The sequence below is a fragment of the Oculina patagonica genome, chromosome 12 (genome assembly GCF_052425735.1).
Source record: "Oculina patagonica isolate OP01 chromosome 12, crgOcupat, whole genome shotgun sequence".
Classification (NCBI taxonomy): Eukaryota; Metazoa; Cnidaria; class Anthozoa; order Scleractinia; family Oculinidae; genus Oculina; species Oculina patagonica.
Genome location: NC_135769.1, coordinates 27,708,502 through 27,727,279, shown reverse-complemented (window position 1 = coordinate 27,727,279; position 18,778 = coordinate 27,708,502). Strand labels below are relative to the sequence as shown.

Here is an 18,778-nt window from a genome sequence, read left to right as displayed (position 1 = left end):
AAGAATCAAAGTCTCTTCGAGATATCGACGTTTTTGCATGAAGTATGAGTCGAAGGTTTATCCTGTGCATTGTTCTTCGAACTTATCATTACAGTTTCTTTGTAGTTTAGTTTAACAATTTCCTATCTTCGCGGAGAAAATGCAGCCATATAATTTTGTCAAAAATGGCTCGTCCGCGCCGGGTATTTCTTAGCCTGCGAACAGGCTTTCTGGAGAGCGCTCGGCCGGCGGGGCAAAAATTAGCCTGTTCCAGGCGTTCGGTTAGTTGGGAAGCGGCGTATTTTTTTTTCGCTCGCCGTTTTTCGCGCTTCCCAACTAACCGAACGCCTGGAACAGGCTAGGCAGAAATGGAGGGGAAAGCCTGCACGCATCTCTGAGAATCGCAAATGCCGCCCACGAACACCCCGCAGATTGCTAAGCTTGTCAATTGTCACATTTAAACAAAAGCATTTAAACCGCACTCCGGAAATCAAATTTAAACTAAAGAAAACAAATAATGGTCATTCGCCCGCGAGCTAAAAATTACAGAACGTTTCTTCTGACAGCCAACGGCCAAGTTCCGAAGATGCAGTTCACAGTCCCAGAGTAGGATCTTGTGGCCCAGTGGAAAAACAAATGTTCGAACACCAGATGTAAGTGAGAATATCCTTCTCGCGCAGAATATCGCCTCGAAAAATTGGCAAGCAGTCGCTAACGCCGTTCTCAAGAACGAGCAATTGAAACCAGACACGTTCTATTTTGATTTTTGTCTCTACCGGAAACATCGACAACGTCACAAATAATTAACCGCTCCTAAGCTAAAAGAATAGTATTTTCCTGCGTTTGACTGTGGAATTAGCAGGAAAATATGCTCTCGTCGGTATCTTATGTTTGGTTAGGCATGTGCGCTGGTATGTGGTTAATTAGCCGGAGTATTTATATTCAGGTGTGATGAATAGGTCTTTCATCTCGGTCTCGCTTTCTCAGCGTTCGGGTTGTTACCCGGGGGGGGGACTCGTATATGAAAGTGACGGGGATGCTCGTCGTCTCGCTTAGGGGTGTAAATTTCGGACTTTTGGTCTCGCCTAGGGTGTTCCGGGAAAAAACGCCCAAAACGCCAATATTTTTAGCCATAATGGTCTCGTTTAGGGTTACACACAAAGAAATATACAAATATAAACTCCATTCTTAGTTTTTTGATATCTTTTAGGGGTCAAGAAAGGCTTGAGCCACACCCAGATTGGTCTCTTTTAGGGGTTCTTTTCAAAATTTCCGACGAGCATCCCCGTCCGTTTCATATGGGAGTCCCCCCCCCGGGGGTTGTTAGCAAAATGAACAAGGACGAACTCGTCGAGTTGCTAGCGAAATCTCAAGAAGCGATTTTGGAGCGCGTTGATTCGAAGTTACAAGACCTTAAGAGATCTATTTCTGAAGACCAGGAAGATTGTGTACGATCCGTGGTAAAAAAGGTCAAAGAAGATCATTCCATCAAGTGGAAGAAAGTTGGTAACGAGAAGCAGTTCAAATTTAACGAATCTGTGGAAGCCAAGATTGATTCAGCTATCGCCGCTGTTGATAAGAAGAAGTTAGACAAGGTGAAGAAAGAGCTGGAAGAAGGTAAGAAGCTTTTGTCTGATCGTCAAAAATTGATTAAGCTTGCCGATCGATCGGAGTGTGGTTGGGCCACGGTTTCGGCCTATGTGACGGATGATTTAGCGGATTCTCCTGATGATGAACGGCGAATTTCTAAAGCTGAGAAGTCAGCGAAGAAGGCCCTTGAATCTAAAAGAGAGAAATCGCGTGCTAAATCAGGTTCTACAAATTACAAGTCTAATCATGCTTCTCTTTCTTTTGTTTCTGATTCACGCCGCGGAACCGACGACGCTTTCAAGTCCTTTCGTCAGCCCTTTCAGTTTCGACAAGCCGCTTTTCTGCCCAGAGCTCAGCAGTTCAGGAGAGGAACTTGCTTCGCTTGTGGATCAGAAGGTCATTGGAGGAACAACTGCCCCAATATCACTCCTTCTACAAGATCAGATAAGTCAACCAAGTGATGCTTTTGATTTTGAAAAATCGTCAGAGCCTGGTATGTTTAAGGTTGGTTCCCTCAAGAAACACGTTGAATTTTGGTCGAATTCCATTCGCGCTTCCGACTTTATCATTAACACGATTGTTGAAGGCTACAGAATTCCTTTCATTGATTTGCCTGAGAATTTTGTTATTCCTAATAGATCTTCGGCTTTCAAGTTTAGAGATTTTGTTGATGAAGCCATTTCAGAGTTAATCGAGCGTGGTTGTGTTTCTGAAGTTGATTATCCGCCCACTTTTATCAACCCGTTGCACGTGGTTCAGCAGTCCAGTGGGAAATGCAGGCTTATTTTGGATCTTTCGTATTTAAACAAATTTGTTTGGAAGCAGTCCGTTCGGTACGAAGATATTCGCACTGTGTTTGATTTGTTCCAGTCTGGTTATTTTTTCTTTACCTTTGATCTGAAATCTGGTTATCATCACGTCGAAATTTTTCCTGATCATCGCCAGTATCTAGGTTTTTCTTGGTGTTTTTCAATGTTTTGCCTTTTGGCTTGTCTTCGGCTCCGTACATTTTCACTAAGTTAGTGCGTTCGCTCGTTAATTTTTGGCGCGGACTTGGGCGTCGCGTTGTAACTTTCCTGGATGACGGTATTGGCAGGAGCCCCGAGTTCGCTGGTTGCCAGGAGCTTAGTCCTTTATGCCACTCTGATTTGGTCTCCGCCGGTTTTTTGTGAATCTTCAAAAATCCGTTTGGGAGCCCTCGCAGGTCGGTGCCTGGCTTGGATTCCATCTAGATTTCAGTCTTAATATCATCTCCGTTCCTCTTCCAAAGATAACGAAACTTAAGGAAAGCATTTCACATATTCTCGCGCAACGTCTTGTCAACGCTAAGGATCTAGCTAGCATTGCCGGTCAGCTGAATTCTATGTTTTTGGCCATTGGGAACATTGTGCGTTTAATGTCCCGCTCAATGTACGCTCAGATTTCAGTTCAGAGTTCCTGGTTTTCAACTTTTTCTCTGGAGCACTCGGTCGTGGAGGAACTAGTTTTTTGGCAGTCCAATTTGGATCATCTCAATGGCCGTCGTATCTGGTTTAAATCCAGTGCAGTCAGAGTCGCATATTCGGATGCGAGTGACACCGGGTATGGTGGTTATATTGTTGAGCTTGGGCCCCAGGTGGCCGCTCAAGGTGTTTGGTCGGCCGATTTAGCAAAGGAAAGTTCTACTATGCGCGAGATTGTAGCCGTTAGGAAAGTTTTGCATTCTTTTGCGCCTAAGCTTGCGGGGTTATGTGTGAAGTGGCACACGGACAACCAGAATGTTGCGCGTATTATTGACGTCGGTAGCAGGAAGTCTAGTTTGCAAGTGGAAGCTAAGCGCATTTTTGAGATTTGCGTTCTTAATGGGATCTCTATCGAACCTGAATGGGTGCCTAGATCCAGTAATGAACAGGCGGATTATTTAAGTCGTATAGTTGACATTGATGATTGGTTTGTTAGTCCTCGCATTTTTCGCCTTTTAGACTTGAAATGGGGACCTCATTCTATTGATCGTTTTGCTGATGAGCATAACCATTTGTTGCCTAGATTTGATTCTAGGTTTTGGAACCCTCTCTGCGAAGCTATGGACACTTTTACCAGGTCGTGGAGCTTCGATAACAACTGGCTTTGTCCGCCACCTCACCTTGTGCCGAGGGCCCTGAAACACATGAGGTCTTGCTGCGCACGAGGTTCTTTGGTCGTCCCGCTATGGCGTTCTGCTCCGTTTTGGCCTCTCCTCACTTCGGACGGCCTTCATCTGGCGCATTTTGTCGAGGATTGGGTGGACCTTCCCCCTTTGAAGTCTACTTTCTGCATTGGTCGCCACAGCTCTGGTGTTTTTGGCAGAGAGGATCTTAACTTTAGGGTTTTGGCTATTCGTATTAATTTCAGATCTGCGCGATTTTTTAATGCTGGGTTTTGCACTAGCGATCAAGGTTGGTGTTCTCGATGTTCGTCTGCATCGGTTTAGTAAGTTGTTCTTTATTTTTTGATTTTTCGGGGGTTGGGTGGTGGTTTCTCTGTTGTCTTTTAGTTGATGTTTAATGCCAGTGGGTGGCTTACATTTGTTAGCATTTCTTGCTTCAGTCAGTGTATGGCTGTCGGATGTCTGATGCCAGTGGGTGGCCTCTCAGTAGCCAGTGGGTGGCTTACGCAACTTATTTTGTTGCATCTTTTATAGCCAGTGGGTGGCTTGTGCGTAGCCAGTGGGTGGCTTTCGCTGATTTTATTTGATTTATCTATGCCAGTGGGTGGCTTGTGCGTAGCCAGTGGGTGGCTTTTGCGTTTTCATTAACATGATAACTTTTATCTATTCCGCCAGTGGGTGGCTTCGTTTACTTTTAGTTAGTGGGTGCTTTTGTTTTGCCTATTGTTTCCCCGTTCTCGTTCTCTCGGATTGGACAGCGCTTGGCTTGAAGCGAGCCACACCCAAGGGTTGTGTGTGTTTTGTGTTTGGTCAAACTGAGATTTAGAGGAGAGTAGTATTTTCCTGCGTTTGACTGTGGAATTAGCAGGAAAATATGCTCTCGTCGGTATCTTATGTTTGGTTAGGCATGTGCGCTGGTATGTGGTTAATTAGCCGGAGTATTTATATTCGGGTGTGATGAATAGGTCTTTCATCTCGGTCTCGCTTTCTCAGCGTTCGGGTATTTTTTTTTTGTCGTTTGTTTGTTTTGTTTTTGGTTTAGTTTGGTCATTCTCTTGTGTGTATTTTCTTTTTCTTATCTTATTTTACAGATGTTTTCAACTCTTCTATGTGGACGGACCTTCAGGCAGCTGCTCCCCAGGATGATGATGTTTTATCTTCTCTTGCGAATTCTCTTCCTGACGTGGCTTTGGCTGGTAGAGCTCCTAGTACCTCGTCTAAGTATTCATCCACCTATTTAAGATGGAAGTCTTGGGCGCGAGAGCATGGCTTGTGTGCTTTTCCTGCATCTCCTTTTCACTTTGCTCTTTATTTGCGTCATTTGATGACTGAGGCGAAGACAGCGTCCCCCGTGGAGTCAGCGGTTCATAGCATTGTTTGGATTCATCAGTTGGGTGGCGAGCCCTCTCCTACGGAGCATCCGTTGGTAAAGAGTATTCTTGCTGGTGCGCAGCGTTTGTTGGCCCACCACACAAGCAAGAAGGAGCCAATCACTGTCTCTCAGTTGGAACAATTAGTTAGCTGCAAGGCCGATGCGATGGCCTCTTTGTATAACATTCGTTCTGTTGTAATTTGTTTGCTAGCCTTTGCTGCATTTCTTCGTTTTGATGAGCTTGCTAAGTTAGTTCGTTCTGATGTTGAGATCAAGAGTGACATGTTACAATTATTTATTGAATCTAGTAAGACGGATCAGTTCAGGGATGGAGCTTGGGTTGTTGTAGCTTCATCTGGTAAAGTAACTTGTCCTGTAGCTTTGATGAGACGTTATTTAGACAGGGCGAAGCTTTCTGATGACAGCCCTCTTTTTTGTCAGTTATCAAAAACCAAGTTTGGTTATAAACCTAGGTCGAAAGGTTTAAGTTATACTAGATTAAGGGAATTAGTGTTAGAAGCTTTTAAAGACATTGTGCCGGACATTTTCGCCATTGGTACGCATAGCCTCAGGAGTGGCGGGGCTACTGCTGCCGCTAATGCTGGTATTCCAGATCGTCTCTTTAAGCGTCATGGCCGCTGGTCTAGTGATTCGGCTAAAGATGGTTATGTAAAAGACTCTTTGTCTTCTCGCTTGGCAGTTTCTAAGGCCTTAGGTCTTTAGTTTTTTTTCTATTTCGTTGTATCATGTATTATTCTATCTCGTTAGTTGGTCTTGCCCGGGGGACCGTTGAATATGGGGTACAGCTGGCCTGGGGTTTTCCTCCTAGGAGCAAGTGGACGTACGGGGAGGTTTTTCACCCAGCTGTTGTTCCACAACCCCATTTCAGTTATATCGCGTTTGAGTGTTTTGTACTGCCTATAACTTGGTTTATTTTGTAGTTTACGTTTACGTTATTCTGTACTCTTTAGAAATAAACCGAACGCTTGGCTTGAAGCGAGCCACACCCAAGGGTTGTGTGTGTTTGTGTTTGGTCAAACTGAGATTTAGAGGAGAGGCCCCCATCTCTTGCATTTGTTTTAACTTCAATAATATCTTTGAAAAGAGCGAGTTTTTTGGTATGGTTTATTTTTGACGTTTGTAATTTTTAAACGATGTAAGTGCTAGTGATTATTTATTTGTGTTTTAGTTACGCAATCCATTGTTTGTGCGACGCTTTTTATAGATTGCCTTTCAGACACACGTGCGTTGAGATAAGAAAGCTGACATGTCACTTTTAAAATTGTTATATAACGTTTGTAAATGTGACAAGTCACGTTTTTTCCACGAGATGGCAAGTGATCACCCACAGCGGAAAGTAATCCCTTGAGAAATTAAAACAGTCCCTTGAGAAATTAAAAAAGTCCCTTGAGAGTTTACAAATATGTGGTTCCAAATTTTGACCACATAACCCCTATTCTACGTTTTTAGCTTGTAAACAAGCAAAAACGTCGAAAAAACGGGATGACTTGGCGTATCTCGTATTTGCTCGCACGGTAGAGCTTAAGTGCGCTACAAAGAGAAGTCCATATTTGCAGGTGAGTTACAAAGTTAATTTCACTTCATGTAACAGAGGAATGTGTAAATGTGGGAGATTGCCCTATTCTATTTGTACATGAAAATTCACGGCATCTTCGACCTCACAAACAGCGCGAATACACGCAAAATTGCGTGGGTTCTCGCGTGGATGTACCCGGAATTGCGTGATCAGTGTCACGTGCGTCGCAAAAACATTCGAGTCTGCACGGAAAGTTGAGAACGAAAAAGAAGACAGTCAAGTTCGGTTCAAAGTTTAAATTTTGTATGGACAGTATCGTATGGCAAGGTGTGCAACTGCCGTGTTGAACTAAATTCGTCTCCTTAGTTGATGTAACGCTCAACATTAACTACCGTTGCAACTGCTGGAGCAGATTTCTGAGATTAAATTAATGATATAAACATTATTTGGATTATTCAAAGCCATCGCGGTCTGATCGAAACTCCACAGTATCGCCAAAAATGCAAATCGTTATTATCAGTGTTACCAATGTAAGGCTGTTACACTGACAACAGAAGCAACTTGGTTATTCTGTGGAGATAATTTTAGGTTTGCCGGAAGAGCGTGCAGCGTAGCCTCCCACGCAGTCGTTCTTAGGGGCGATCGCGTTACACTCCTCCCCACGTTCATGGGGAGAAGTGTAACACGATCGCCCCTAAGAACGACTGCGTGGGAGGCTACGTGCAGCGCGGATCGAGCAAAATACAATCCTGGTATGACTATATATAACATATAACATAAAACTTTCTTTAAACTTGAATTTTGCTTAATTAAAAATCCCGGTTAAAAATCTGTGTATGGTAGCTTTTTACATTAATTTGCATTGGTTGTTTACGTGTCTTTGTAAAGTGACAACAGGCATTTGATTTTGAAGAAATGGCTTCGAAACAGTGTGCTCATCTCTGTTCTTGTCGACCAGGGTTTTGGTTTGTCTTGAATTTGGCATTTATTTGATTTGAGCACGTGATCAACTCAGAGAAGTATATACCTTAAGCTTTTTGTCAAAAGGTAATAATTTCATCTACGATTAAAGTGTTGTTTTGCATTTTATCAGAGATTAGTAGTCACAAAACACTTGGGTATTTATGGAACTGATTTATTTTAGGATTGTTTGTTTCAAAAAATAAACCATTTAAATTAATTGCATTACTCTGATCTTGCATTTTACTCTTGTGGTTTGTTGTTTCCCCACATTGATAGGAATATATTTAAATATTTTCTGTAAGTTATTTTTCCATTCATGTAACATTCAAAGTTATGCTATCAGGTGCCATTTTTAAGCCAAAAAGTGTTCTGCAGAAATAAAAAAAATCATTTTAATTTTCACTGGATGAGTAAAAACGATAAAGGCAAGCTCCCTTCACTTAACTTAATTTGGAGAGAAAGACACGTGCTATTTCTATAAAGAGAAATATTTACGTGTTACTTGAACTCTTGAAAGCCAAACTGCAGCAGGACGTTGTTTATGTCTCCTTTACATAAAATGGACAGTAGGTGTTAAATGGGAATTTAAGTTACTACTGAAGATGAAGTTCTTCTTTTCATTCTTCACTCGTGCATAAATTCGACAAATTCACCATACGCTAGGACCTTCTCCAAATTAAAGTAAACCACAAACCCATCTCTTCTTAAGTTTTACAATATTCTCACCCTTCCGCAATCTGGAAACGAAACACTATTTCTTTTGAAATAGCTGCTTGTTGCTCCAGTTACTAACTGGCATAGATGCTTTCAATTTCCGGGATCGATTTATCGTATCTACAAGTTTGTCAGACTAAAAGTAATTTTCGTTTTAAGAAGATCATACAAGTACATGTAAACAAAGATTACCCTGTATATTTGGCTGCTATCAGGCAAATGATCTGCCACTAAAAACAACTTACGACCGTTCATTATTTATCGGAGGGGGTGGGTGACAAATTAGAAAACTTTTTTTTTCAGGTATCCGCTCAGCGAAACTTCAATTTGTTAGGGACCCCTGTGCTACAAAAGATAATCTAAAACTGTTACCAAGTACAAATACCTTAACACAGTGTGCGATACTATCTGGTAACGATTCAATGGGACCAATCACAATTCAACCCGGGCCTGAACTGTTTAGCCCGTTTAGTCTGTGTGAGATTTCAGCCCAGCTTCCGAAACAAATCCACTTGAAATCGGCGGTTACATGGAAAATTTTTAAGGTTTCAGCCTAAAATTCCGCTTCAGTTTACATGGGCTGGAATTTCAGTCCGGACTGAAAAGTTACACTACGTCACGGTGATTTTGTGCATTTTTGGTCTGAAACTGTTCTAAAATTAGTGACAGGCAAGTACTAAACCCGTGAAAACATCTTTGAACATCCGAAAGAAGATATACATTTTTCGGAGAGAAATCAAAACCACGGCTACAAAAATGATTTTTTTGGAAGACACGCTGAATCCATTTCCATCCTAGCCATCTTCAGCCAAAGACGCTTGTTAATAGCAAGTTCAGTGTTCTGCAATGTCACCAAGCAGGCACTGAGATGGAACCCACAGGGGAAGAGGAGCCGAGGCTGTCCCAGAAACAGCTGCTGGAGGAGGACGGTAGATGACAAGGCGAGCAAAGCAGGCTACACATGGTGGCAGCTTGAACTTGGGATTGCCCAAAACAGATCATGATAGCGAGCAATGGTTTCCGTGGACTTATGCTCCACTGGGAGCGAATGAGTCTAAGGGCCTGTTTACAAGCAGGTAGGGTAACCCTAGTGCTAGGGTTACCCTAGCAAGAGGGTTAGAAGATAGCCCGGGTTATGTTTACAAGCAAAAATTCGCAGGTAGGGTAACCCTACTACCCCGGGTCAACTTACACCGGTTACGCTTCAGTTAACCTTGTAAATATAGCATGTAACAGGTAATAATCTTAGCGCCAAAACCGATTTTCGTTTTAGTTCACAGGGCACAGAGGAGTCAAGTTTGTCCGCAATTCAAAATCTCTACCGTGCAAAACGACCTTCAAAGCGATCGTGTAAGCCAGGAAAGCGTACGTGATACAAACGCCGTCATGCGATACTTGTTTGCAGATCGCCTGGTGATATCGTATTCTGACAACGGTCGCCTGGGGCGAAAAAATCGTCGCCCGAAGGGCGACGATTTTTTTTCGGAAAGCGAAGCTTTCCGACGAGGCACGAAGTGCCGAGAAGAAAAAAAGACAAGGGACGAAACATTATACCACGTGATCGTCTCGATGTCGCCCGAAGCATACTGGTGGCGGAAACGGAAGTCGTGTGTAGATCCATGCTGTGACAGATGAAATCAACCGTTACTAATCCAAAACAACAGTGATCCTTCGACCGGCGGTAAGATTCAAAATATGAATAGTGCTCTCCGGGGAAAGCGAAATTTACCAGACGAGGAACAACGCAATCCGAAGAAATTGAAAGTGGAAAACAAGGTTTTCTCTTCAAAGTGCTAAGTTACTTGTGAAACACATTACGGTATTGCAACATCACATGTCTCGTGACGCATTTCCGCCACCAGTATCCTCCGGTCCACATTGTACGAAAACAAATTTTTAACTGCCTAAAACTCGTCCCCCGAAATACAGCTTACACGACTTGTTTGAAGATTTTCTTACAGCGTATGGGGAGAGAATACTAGTCTTAAACCACATGTCAAAAATGAGATCGTTTCGTTTGATTTTGAGCGAGGAACGAGGGATCGGAATTTCGCCTCAAATCGCTTTCGTCCCTTGCTCTCTTTCTTACTGCTGGTCTCTCTGGTAACGCCCACAAACATTGCTGTCTGCGGATGTCACATGAGGGTACAAATACGATATCATCAGACCAGACCATCTGTAAACAAGTATCGCAAGACGGCGCTGTATCACGTACGGCTTACACGATCGCTTTGAAAGGCTTTTGAAGGTCGTTTTGCACGGTAGAGATTTTGAACTGCGGACAAACTTGACTCCTCTGTGCCCTGTGTTTAGTTACGCAGTTTGTCATTCCCAGTAAAATCATATTTTAATTTCCAAGCTCATCAACGTCCCAAGCACAATTTTTTTTTTATAGTTGGAACGCGTTTGACGGAGAAACTATAAATACTTATGTTATGGAATGACCTCACATATGCAGCGCCAAACATTTTACCAGAATCTTTGTCGTAAGAAGCTTTTATTCGAAAATAATTCCGTTCCAGTGCAAATTGTGAATGAACACGATGTTTCTTGGTCACAATTTGCTGTTTTTGTCGGTTCTTGTAGCCAAAATAAAGTTGTCCCGGGTAGGCGAGTTATCCCTAGCAGAGCGTTTACAAGGCGCTAGGGTTACCCTAGCACCTAGGGCGGTCGGTATAAAACGCAGACCGTGCAGACTGAGTAATTTTTTTTCTTCTTTTTTTACATTGTGTTTCACAAAACTTTTGACGAACGGTTTCTGAAGTTCGTTTGAAATTCGCGAAGTTCGCTACGAACTTTAGGGGGAATTTCATTATGTAGTTGTCAATCAAATTACGAACTTCGAAACGAAATTGTGAATTTCACGTGCAGCGAAGTTGAAAGGTTGAGGAGTTCGCAAGTTGAGAAGAAGTTCGTCCAGTTTGTTTAATTTGGTGAAATGAATCCGTTCACGGTACAGCAAAAAGCAATCCCAAGTCCAGTAAGGCAGGACATCAACGGACTAAAAAGCAAGGCTGCCCTGAAAATGGTTTGTGAATGTTACAACTGAACCTGCGATCAGGCTTTCTTTTTTCGCGGCGGAGGAAAGGCGAAAAAAGGAAAGCCTGATACAATTACTTGTCAAGTCGTCTGCCGCCCCCTAATTAGAATATCTGTCAACGTCGTCGAGAATGTCGGCGATGCCATCAGATAAGTACGGTGGCCGATAAGAACAAAACACAAACATAATTCCCACAACACAAACACAAAACTAGAAACACAAACACAATTCCCACAACACAAAAACAAAACTTGAAACACAAGCACAAAACCTACAACATAAACACAAAACTTGAAACACAATTACAAAACCTACAACACAAACACAAAACTTGAAACACAATCACAAAACCTACAACACAAACACAAAACTTGGAACACAATCACAAAACCCAAAACACAAACACAAAACGTCAGACACAATCACAAAACCTACAACATAAACACAAAACTTGAAACACAATCACAAAACCTACAACACAAACAAAACCTACAACACAAACACAAAACTTGAAACACAATCACAAAACCACAAAACAGAAACAAAATAAAGTTACTGTATCAGATAAGAGGGCAATCGCGTGCAAGCTGAAGATGATCGATAAACATTCGAAAACATGGCGACGTCTTTGGTGAAATATCAACTTTTAATAGCTTTTTACTTCGTTCACCACTGCTGCTCTGCGAACGCTCTACCTACATCTCCCTTTTTATGTAATTTTGCATCGCTCGAAGATTGTATTCGCTCTTATTGGAGTGTCGGATACAAGTATACGAGCATTGTCATGTTTCTTGCAACTTATCACGGAATACAAATCAGCCTTCGACAATTGAAATATCTTGTTAACGTTAAATTCAATCTTCGAAGGAGAAGAAGTCAATCTACAGCTCATGAAGTAAGGCGCGCTATTCGTTACGAACTAAATGGCCCTGGATGTTTGATGGGATACCGCGCTATGACAGGATGTCTTCGGATCAGATACAATTTACGAGTGTCTCGTGACACTGTAATGCGGCTCCTGAGGGAAATTGATCCTGCCGGAGTTGAACAAAGAAGAGCAAGACGTCTTCAAAGACGTATTTATAGGTACCCAGGTCCTAACGCAACTTGGCACATTGACGGTTACGACAAACTGACTCGATTCGGCTTTGGGATAAGTGGTTGTATTGACGGATACTCACGGAGAATAATATTTTTGGAAGTGTCACACAGCAATCATGATCCTTCTTTAATTGCTGGTTATTATATGAACAGTGTAGAGCAGATTGGTGGTTGTCCAAGAACAGTTTGGACCGATTGTGGCACAGAAAATGTTATTATAGCAGCACTTCAGCATGTGTTTCACGGCAACATTGCTAACAACCAACAAACATATGGTCACAGGTACGTAACATCCACTTGTAATCAAAGAATCGAGTCTTGGTGGTCCAACTTTAGAAAGTCACGCAGCGAGTGGTGGTTAGAACTCTTCAAAGACTTAGCTGTGTCTGGTGCGTTTTGTCACGGAAATATCGCGCATGTTTATTGCCTTCGGTACTGCTTCATGGGGATCTTACAGAAAGAGCTGAATTTTGTAGCCAGTTCTTAGAATGAACATCTAATAAGAAGAAGTAACATGTCTGAATGCCCTAATGGAATACCCGATGAATTGTTTTTTCTTCCAGAAAATTCAGGTACTTCCTTGTTATATTTGTTTGTTTGATTTGTTGTTGTCACTGGGTTAAACATTTGTATTCTCTACTTGTACTAAAATAGCATTTTATTTCTGATTTGTAATGTCCATAGTAGGGTCTACGGTTTCCAATTACATTTCTTCTCATGGCAGAAAGTTCTTGCTAACGGTATACCAATCTGATTAAATGTATTTTGTTTACTAGGTGGTACTGACATGTTACGAGTTTTATCTCCTGCGGAAATTTCGTGGGCCAAAACACAATGTAGTAGACCAGCAACTTTGAGTGGCAATGCCGACTTTGATGCATACGCGGCATACGTAATGAATAACCAGGGATATTCAAATCCAAACACTTGGCAAGAAGCATTGGAGCTGTACTTCAATATCACTCGGGTTGCAACGTAGACATCAAAAGAGAGGAAGAAAAGTTAAAGAGAAGTTAAACAACTGATAATACGGTTTGATGAGTTTATTTCTCATTTCAACAGTTCGACTGATAAAATAGCAGTGTCGATATTTAACTTTTTGTGTAACATAGATCACCTTAATGGCCACGGAATTCTTCGTTTTATTGAACAAAATTAACTCATTAGCTTATATATATATATAATAACTATCAATTAACTTGTTTATACATCATGAAACTTTTAGTTCTATGTTTATCTATGCCCAAATACCCAAGCTGTTGTAATATTAGCTAAACAATCATGGATGAGCCCGCTACTTTATTGTGAAAAGAAAAGCAAAAATGACAAGCGTACGTGAGAAGCAGAACATACATGTTTTTCTTTTGTGGCGATATAGTGAAAGTTCAACGCACGTTTCAAAAAACATTGTTGGACAAGTTTCTTTTTTCTAAGGAATCAATTTTTAGTGCAATGTAATCTCCAGTTCGGAAATAAAAATTGAATATGCACAAAGTTCAGTTGTCAAATTCTATACAAGTACACACTTAATTGATAGCAATTCCCTTTGGCTTGATATCTTGGATTCTTTTTAAAACAGCAAAATAAACAGATATGATACCTATAAGCCCAGAATGACAAAAACGCTACTTAAAACACCGTTTCATATAACAATCAATATCAAGAAAGAGCCTTGGAGGGAACTCTCTCAAAAGTTAAGATACTACCTACTAAAAAGCTAGAAAAGGAAGGGAAGAAACAAAGGGGCCTAATTCGCGTGACAATTAAGGATAGGCTGATACCCGATACCAAGAGAAAATAAGGGGACCCTTACTTTCTCTTGCCGATACCAAATATTCGCTTCAGCGACATTCTGACAATCTCGGAATGTATCGATACCCGCGACAAATTATTCGCTTTTGATACTCTTTCGATATTTCACACGTGATATTGAACAAGGCCCAAGTAGTTTTTTTTGTCCATGAAGTGAATTCCTTGGTTTCTGTGACCGGTTGTCTACACGTTGTTGGTGCAAGTCAACTCGGAAAAAATTGAAGAATGGTCGACTTTTAAAGTATCAGACGGTCCTATATTTGGGCAAACGAATCACTGAATACACGAGACAGACTAAGACACTAGCGTCACAGTATTAGTATCGGCAACGATATCGTAAGAAGGCCAGTATCGTATCGATATCGTATCGTTTTGAAAACTGGTATCGGCCCACCCTTAAACTGACGATAAGTGAACTGCGCATGTGCTAGAAAGCAGTCCGCTGACCAGGGGCCAGCCTCCCATTTAACTAAGGCTATTAATACTCTAATTTAGATATGAAACTAGGAGCTACAGTTTACCAAAGTCATGAGAACCCTCTTTTAAAGCCTGGACAATTAAGTCCTCGAATTCCTCATAGGAAGGCATGCCTCTCGGTAGTGTTATCCCCAATCCGCAAGTGGAAGAAGTAGGAAATCGCCTTACCCCGGTTTTGTAATCGAAAAAATCGATTTCAATCGCCCCATCAAACCCTAACAGTGGAATATTGTCTGCCCCAGAAATAAAGATGAGTAGCTGGGGTAAAAGACTCTGTGGATCAGATGCCTCCAGCTTGTGTTAGTGTTTTAGGTTTTGTGTTAGTGTTTTATGTTTTGTGTTAGTGTTTTAGGTTTTGTGTTAGTGTTTTATGTTTTGTGTTAGTGTTTTAGGTTTTGTGTTAGTGTTTTATGTTTTGTGTTAGTGTTTTAGGTTTTGTGTTAGTGTTTTATGTTTTGTGTTAGTGTTTTATGTTTTGTGTTAGTGTTTTAGGTTTTGTGTTAGTGTTTTATGTTTTGTGTTAGTGTTTTAGGTTTTGTGTTAGTGTTTTATGTTTTGTGTTAGTGTTTTAGGTTTTGTGTTAGTGTTTTATGTTTTGTGTTAGTGTTTTCGGTTTTGTGTTAGTGTTTTGTTCTTGTCGGCCACCGTAGATAAGCGTGATATTGGGCGTGATTAGCGCCTTCAAATTATATTTTTACTCTCACAAACATGTGTTTGAATTACCCTTTTTGAACGAGCTGTTCGGATGGTTTTTAAAATTTGTTTTCTGCAAAGGCTGATTTTGTGTAAGGCTCAGGTCAGACATTTCAAGGTCGTAGTTTTCGTCACTGGCACGATCGTCTGGCGTCTTTGGTGGTGTGATGTAATACTTTGATTAGTGGTAGATCACGTTCTTGCCGAATCCCGTCGGAAGCACCGCCAAAACATCTTTTCTTTCACAAACTATTCGTCGAATACACTCCCTTTGTTCGTCTTTAAATGTTTTGTGAACAAAACCCTTGAGAGATTTTCTAAAAGCTAGAAGAACTCGCTTCATTCCGCTCAACACCCGCCATGATAACAATTATCTACGCGCGATATTTTTGGACCGGAAATTAGACTTGAACTCAATTAGCCAATAAGGTTAGAGTTCTAATGTTGCCTTTTGTTTCCTGACCAATCAGAAAAAAGTCCAGATTCTGGACTTTTTACAGACGACTCGACAAGTAATTGTATCAGGCGTTCATTTTTCCGTTGACCCCTCCGCCGCGAGAAAAATAACGCCTGATCGCAGGTTAAGAGGCCCTGAGTTTTCCCAATGTCACCCGACACCCGACTAAAGGCCTCTTTACATGAGAGTTTTCGTCCCGGGATGACTTTCGTCCCGGGATGAATTCATCTCGGTGTCTGGTCATTTTCTTGTTGCTGTTTACATGATGATACATGATTTCGTCCCGGGATGAACTCACCCCGGGACGATTTCATCCCGGGATGAAACACCGAGTTGAAATGTCATCCCGGGATGAAACGTGACGAGAAACGTCATGTAAACAGTCTTTCCGGGATGAAATATAAAGCAATGTAAGCACGGGCGAGATGAATTCAACTCGGGCGGGACGACTTACGTCCCAGCATCCCGAGATGAACACGCTCATGTAAAATGTAATTTTTTTCATCCCGGGACGAAGTTCATCCCGGGATGAAACTCAACTCGGCTTTCATGTAAAGAGGCCCTAAGGGCCTGTTTACATGGAGGGAGGGTGCCCCGGCTAACCGAGTTACCCGGCTAGAAGGGATAAAACATAGCCCGCCTTTACATGCAGAATTCACAGCCCTTCTACCCGAGTTGAGACAGCGTCATTGAAGCGTGTCACGGCGTGGGAAAACAATCTAGCTCCAAATGATTGAAGAAAAATATGACTTTTTACTGAATAATCAAGGCTTTTCGTCTTCAAACTTATTCTAATTTGATGTGCAATTCTCAGATATTTACTGCGTTCATTTTTGACGAAATTCAATCGAAATTCAACAGTATTTGGCCGCCAAATTGAAATTAAGTTTGTTGTGTCGTGAATTAGGATAATCATTCCCACGAAAATTTCTAATTAATTAGCTGTTGCTCAAAGAAATATTTCCAGCCGACTGATAAAACTAATTTTGATCAAATAGCACTGTTTGGGTCCAGAATTTAGATACTTTATGCCATAAACTTCAAATTTAGTTTAAAAACACGCGTGAAAACTTATCCCGGCAAGCCGGGATAGCTCGGGCATAACCGTTTACATGGCAAAAAGCTATCCCGCCTAGAAGGGTGCCCCGGGCAAGTAGACCGAGTGCCCCGGCAAGGCGGGTTACCCTTCTAGCATGTAAAGGCTTCAATGCGTTTTCTTAAGAAACGTATGAAAAGTTGGCTCGCCTAGGGTAGCTCGGTTAGCCGGGTAACTCGGTTAGCCGGGGCACCCGCCTTTCATGTAAACAGGCCCTAAAAATAGATTACAAGTTCTGCCGTGTGCAGTTTCGAAGGAAAAAATTTCAACAGATGAACCGGTTTACATATAAAAATACTGTTTGTGTGTGCCGTAAAAATCTTCTAAAGAGAAAAAAACGTTTTCCTTCTTGAATACACATCAGTTTGGAAAATCTGCGGAAAACCAGAACTTTTCAATTCCGTGTTGTTATACTTCTGTGTTTACACAACACGCAAGTCACGCCATCTGTCTGTTCGTGATAAACTCTGTTCCTCTGAAAGAATTTACATTTGCAAAAAAATAAGCTTTGGTTAAAAAATTTTTTACTAATTAACAACACTTGCTTTGGAACAATTGAAATGTGTATTTATTTACGAATTACTTATATTTTATTATTAAGGACAGTGTAAAATTTTTTGGGGGATTTCTCAAGAAAACCCTGTATTCCCAAAACATAACTACCAACCGAAGCATTTGTTTACGTTATAAAATTGAACTAGAAACCTGAACTTAACAAATAAACTGCTATATCCGACCAGTTCGTTTTACCTATAACTTAAAATGTTCCAATGTTTACAGTGTAACGCGCTCTCTGACAGTAGAAGAAAACTCAACAAGCTGGAAGCTAAATAAAATAATCCTTGACCTTGAAGCCAACTTTAGATGATTTCCTGCCTTCCTGGACTTGAAATTGCCTTTCCTTGTACCGTGAACGGATTCATTTCATTAAATTAAACAAACTTGACGAACTTATACTCAACTTGCGAACTCCTCAACCTTTCAACTTCGCTGCACGTGAAATTCACAATTTCGTTTCGAAGTTCGTAATTTGATTGACAACTACATAATGAAATTCCCCCTAAAGTTCGTAGCGAACTTCGCGAATTTCAAACGAACTTCGGAAACCGTTCGTCAAAAGTTTTGTGAAACACAATGTAAAAAAAAGAAGAAAACAAAATTACTCAGTCTGCACGGTCTGCACGGTCTGCAGTCTGCATGGTCTGCGTTTTATACCAACCGCACCTAGGGTAACCCTAGCACTCAGCTGGGGTTACCCTAGGTGCTAGGGTAACCCTAGCTGCCTTGTAAACACGTCGATGAAAAAAAGAAGAAATGTGGGAGCGCTAGGGTAACCCTCCTGCTAGGGTAATCCTAGCACTAGGGTTACCCTACCTGCTTGTAAACAGGCCCTAAGTCAGGTAAGTTACACCGCGCTGATGAAATAGCTGTCCGTGGTTGCATTCGTGGTGGTGTCTCGCAAAATTTACTGTTTTCACGTAGTATAATCAGCAGTGCAGTATTGTTTGTAATGTAGCTATAGGGACAATCTTTATCGTCACATAAGGGTTGTAAAGCATCTCACTACCTGGCTCCCGTAAAACCTAAAACGAATCAGCCCAAAAAATGTTTGCGGTCGCCCGGCAAGAGGTGGTCGCTTACTACGAGAAGTTCCGACTACAGTGATGTAGACTTAACAAAAGTCCACTATTTTGAGCGACGAAGTCGCAATTCGTCCGTTTTCATCCAGATGACCTAACTACCGGAAACGGGCTTGGAGAAACTCTAACATTGAGGTGACTGGGAAAATGTGGGTATTTTGATAAGGTGGTCGCGTATTAAG

The 18,778-nt window shown here is 41.5% G+C and overlaps 2 protein-coding genes across 3 annotated transcripts; both read left to right on the top strand.

The window, feature by feature from the left end:
• The first annotated feature begins 2,785 nt into the window (after window positions 1-2,785).
• Window positions 2,786-6,071, top strand: LOC144632843 (uncharacterized). Of its 2 annotated transcripts, none has more exons than XM_078491588.1 (2): window positions 2,786-4,694; window positions 4,786-6,071. In XM_078491588.1, the coding sequence occupies exons 1-2, from the start codon at window positions 4,652-4,654 to the stop codon at window positions 5,787-5,789; spliced, it is 1,047 nt and encodes a 348-aa protein (XP_078347714.1). In that variant the 5' UTR covers window positions 2,786-4,651; the 3' UTR covers window positions 5,790-6,071. The 2 variants fall into 2 exon arrangements, with proteins under 2 accessions (XP_078347714.1, XP_078347713.1); XM_078491587.1 differs by having other exon boundaries at window positions 2,787-4,017.
• A 5,705-nt stretch (window positions 6,072-11,776) lies between these two features.
• On the top strand, window positions 11,777-13,789 carry LOC144633038 (uncharacterized). The gene is made up of 2 exons (XM_078491810.1): window positions 11,777-12,993; window positions 13,198-13,789. The coding sequence occupies exon 1, from the start codon at window positions 11,937-11,939 to the stop codon at window positions 12,906-12,908; it is 972 nt and encodes a 323-aa protein (XP_078347936.1). The 5' UTR covers window positions 11,777-11,936; the 3' UTR covers window positions 12,909-12,993; window positions 13,198-13,789.
• The last annotated feature ends 4,989 nt before the right edge of the window (window positions 13,790-18,778 follow it).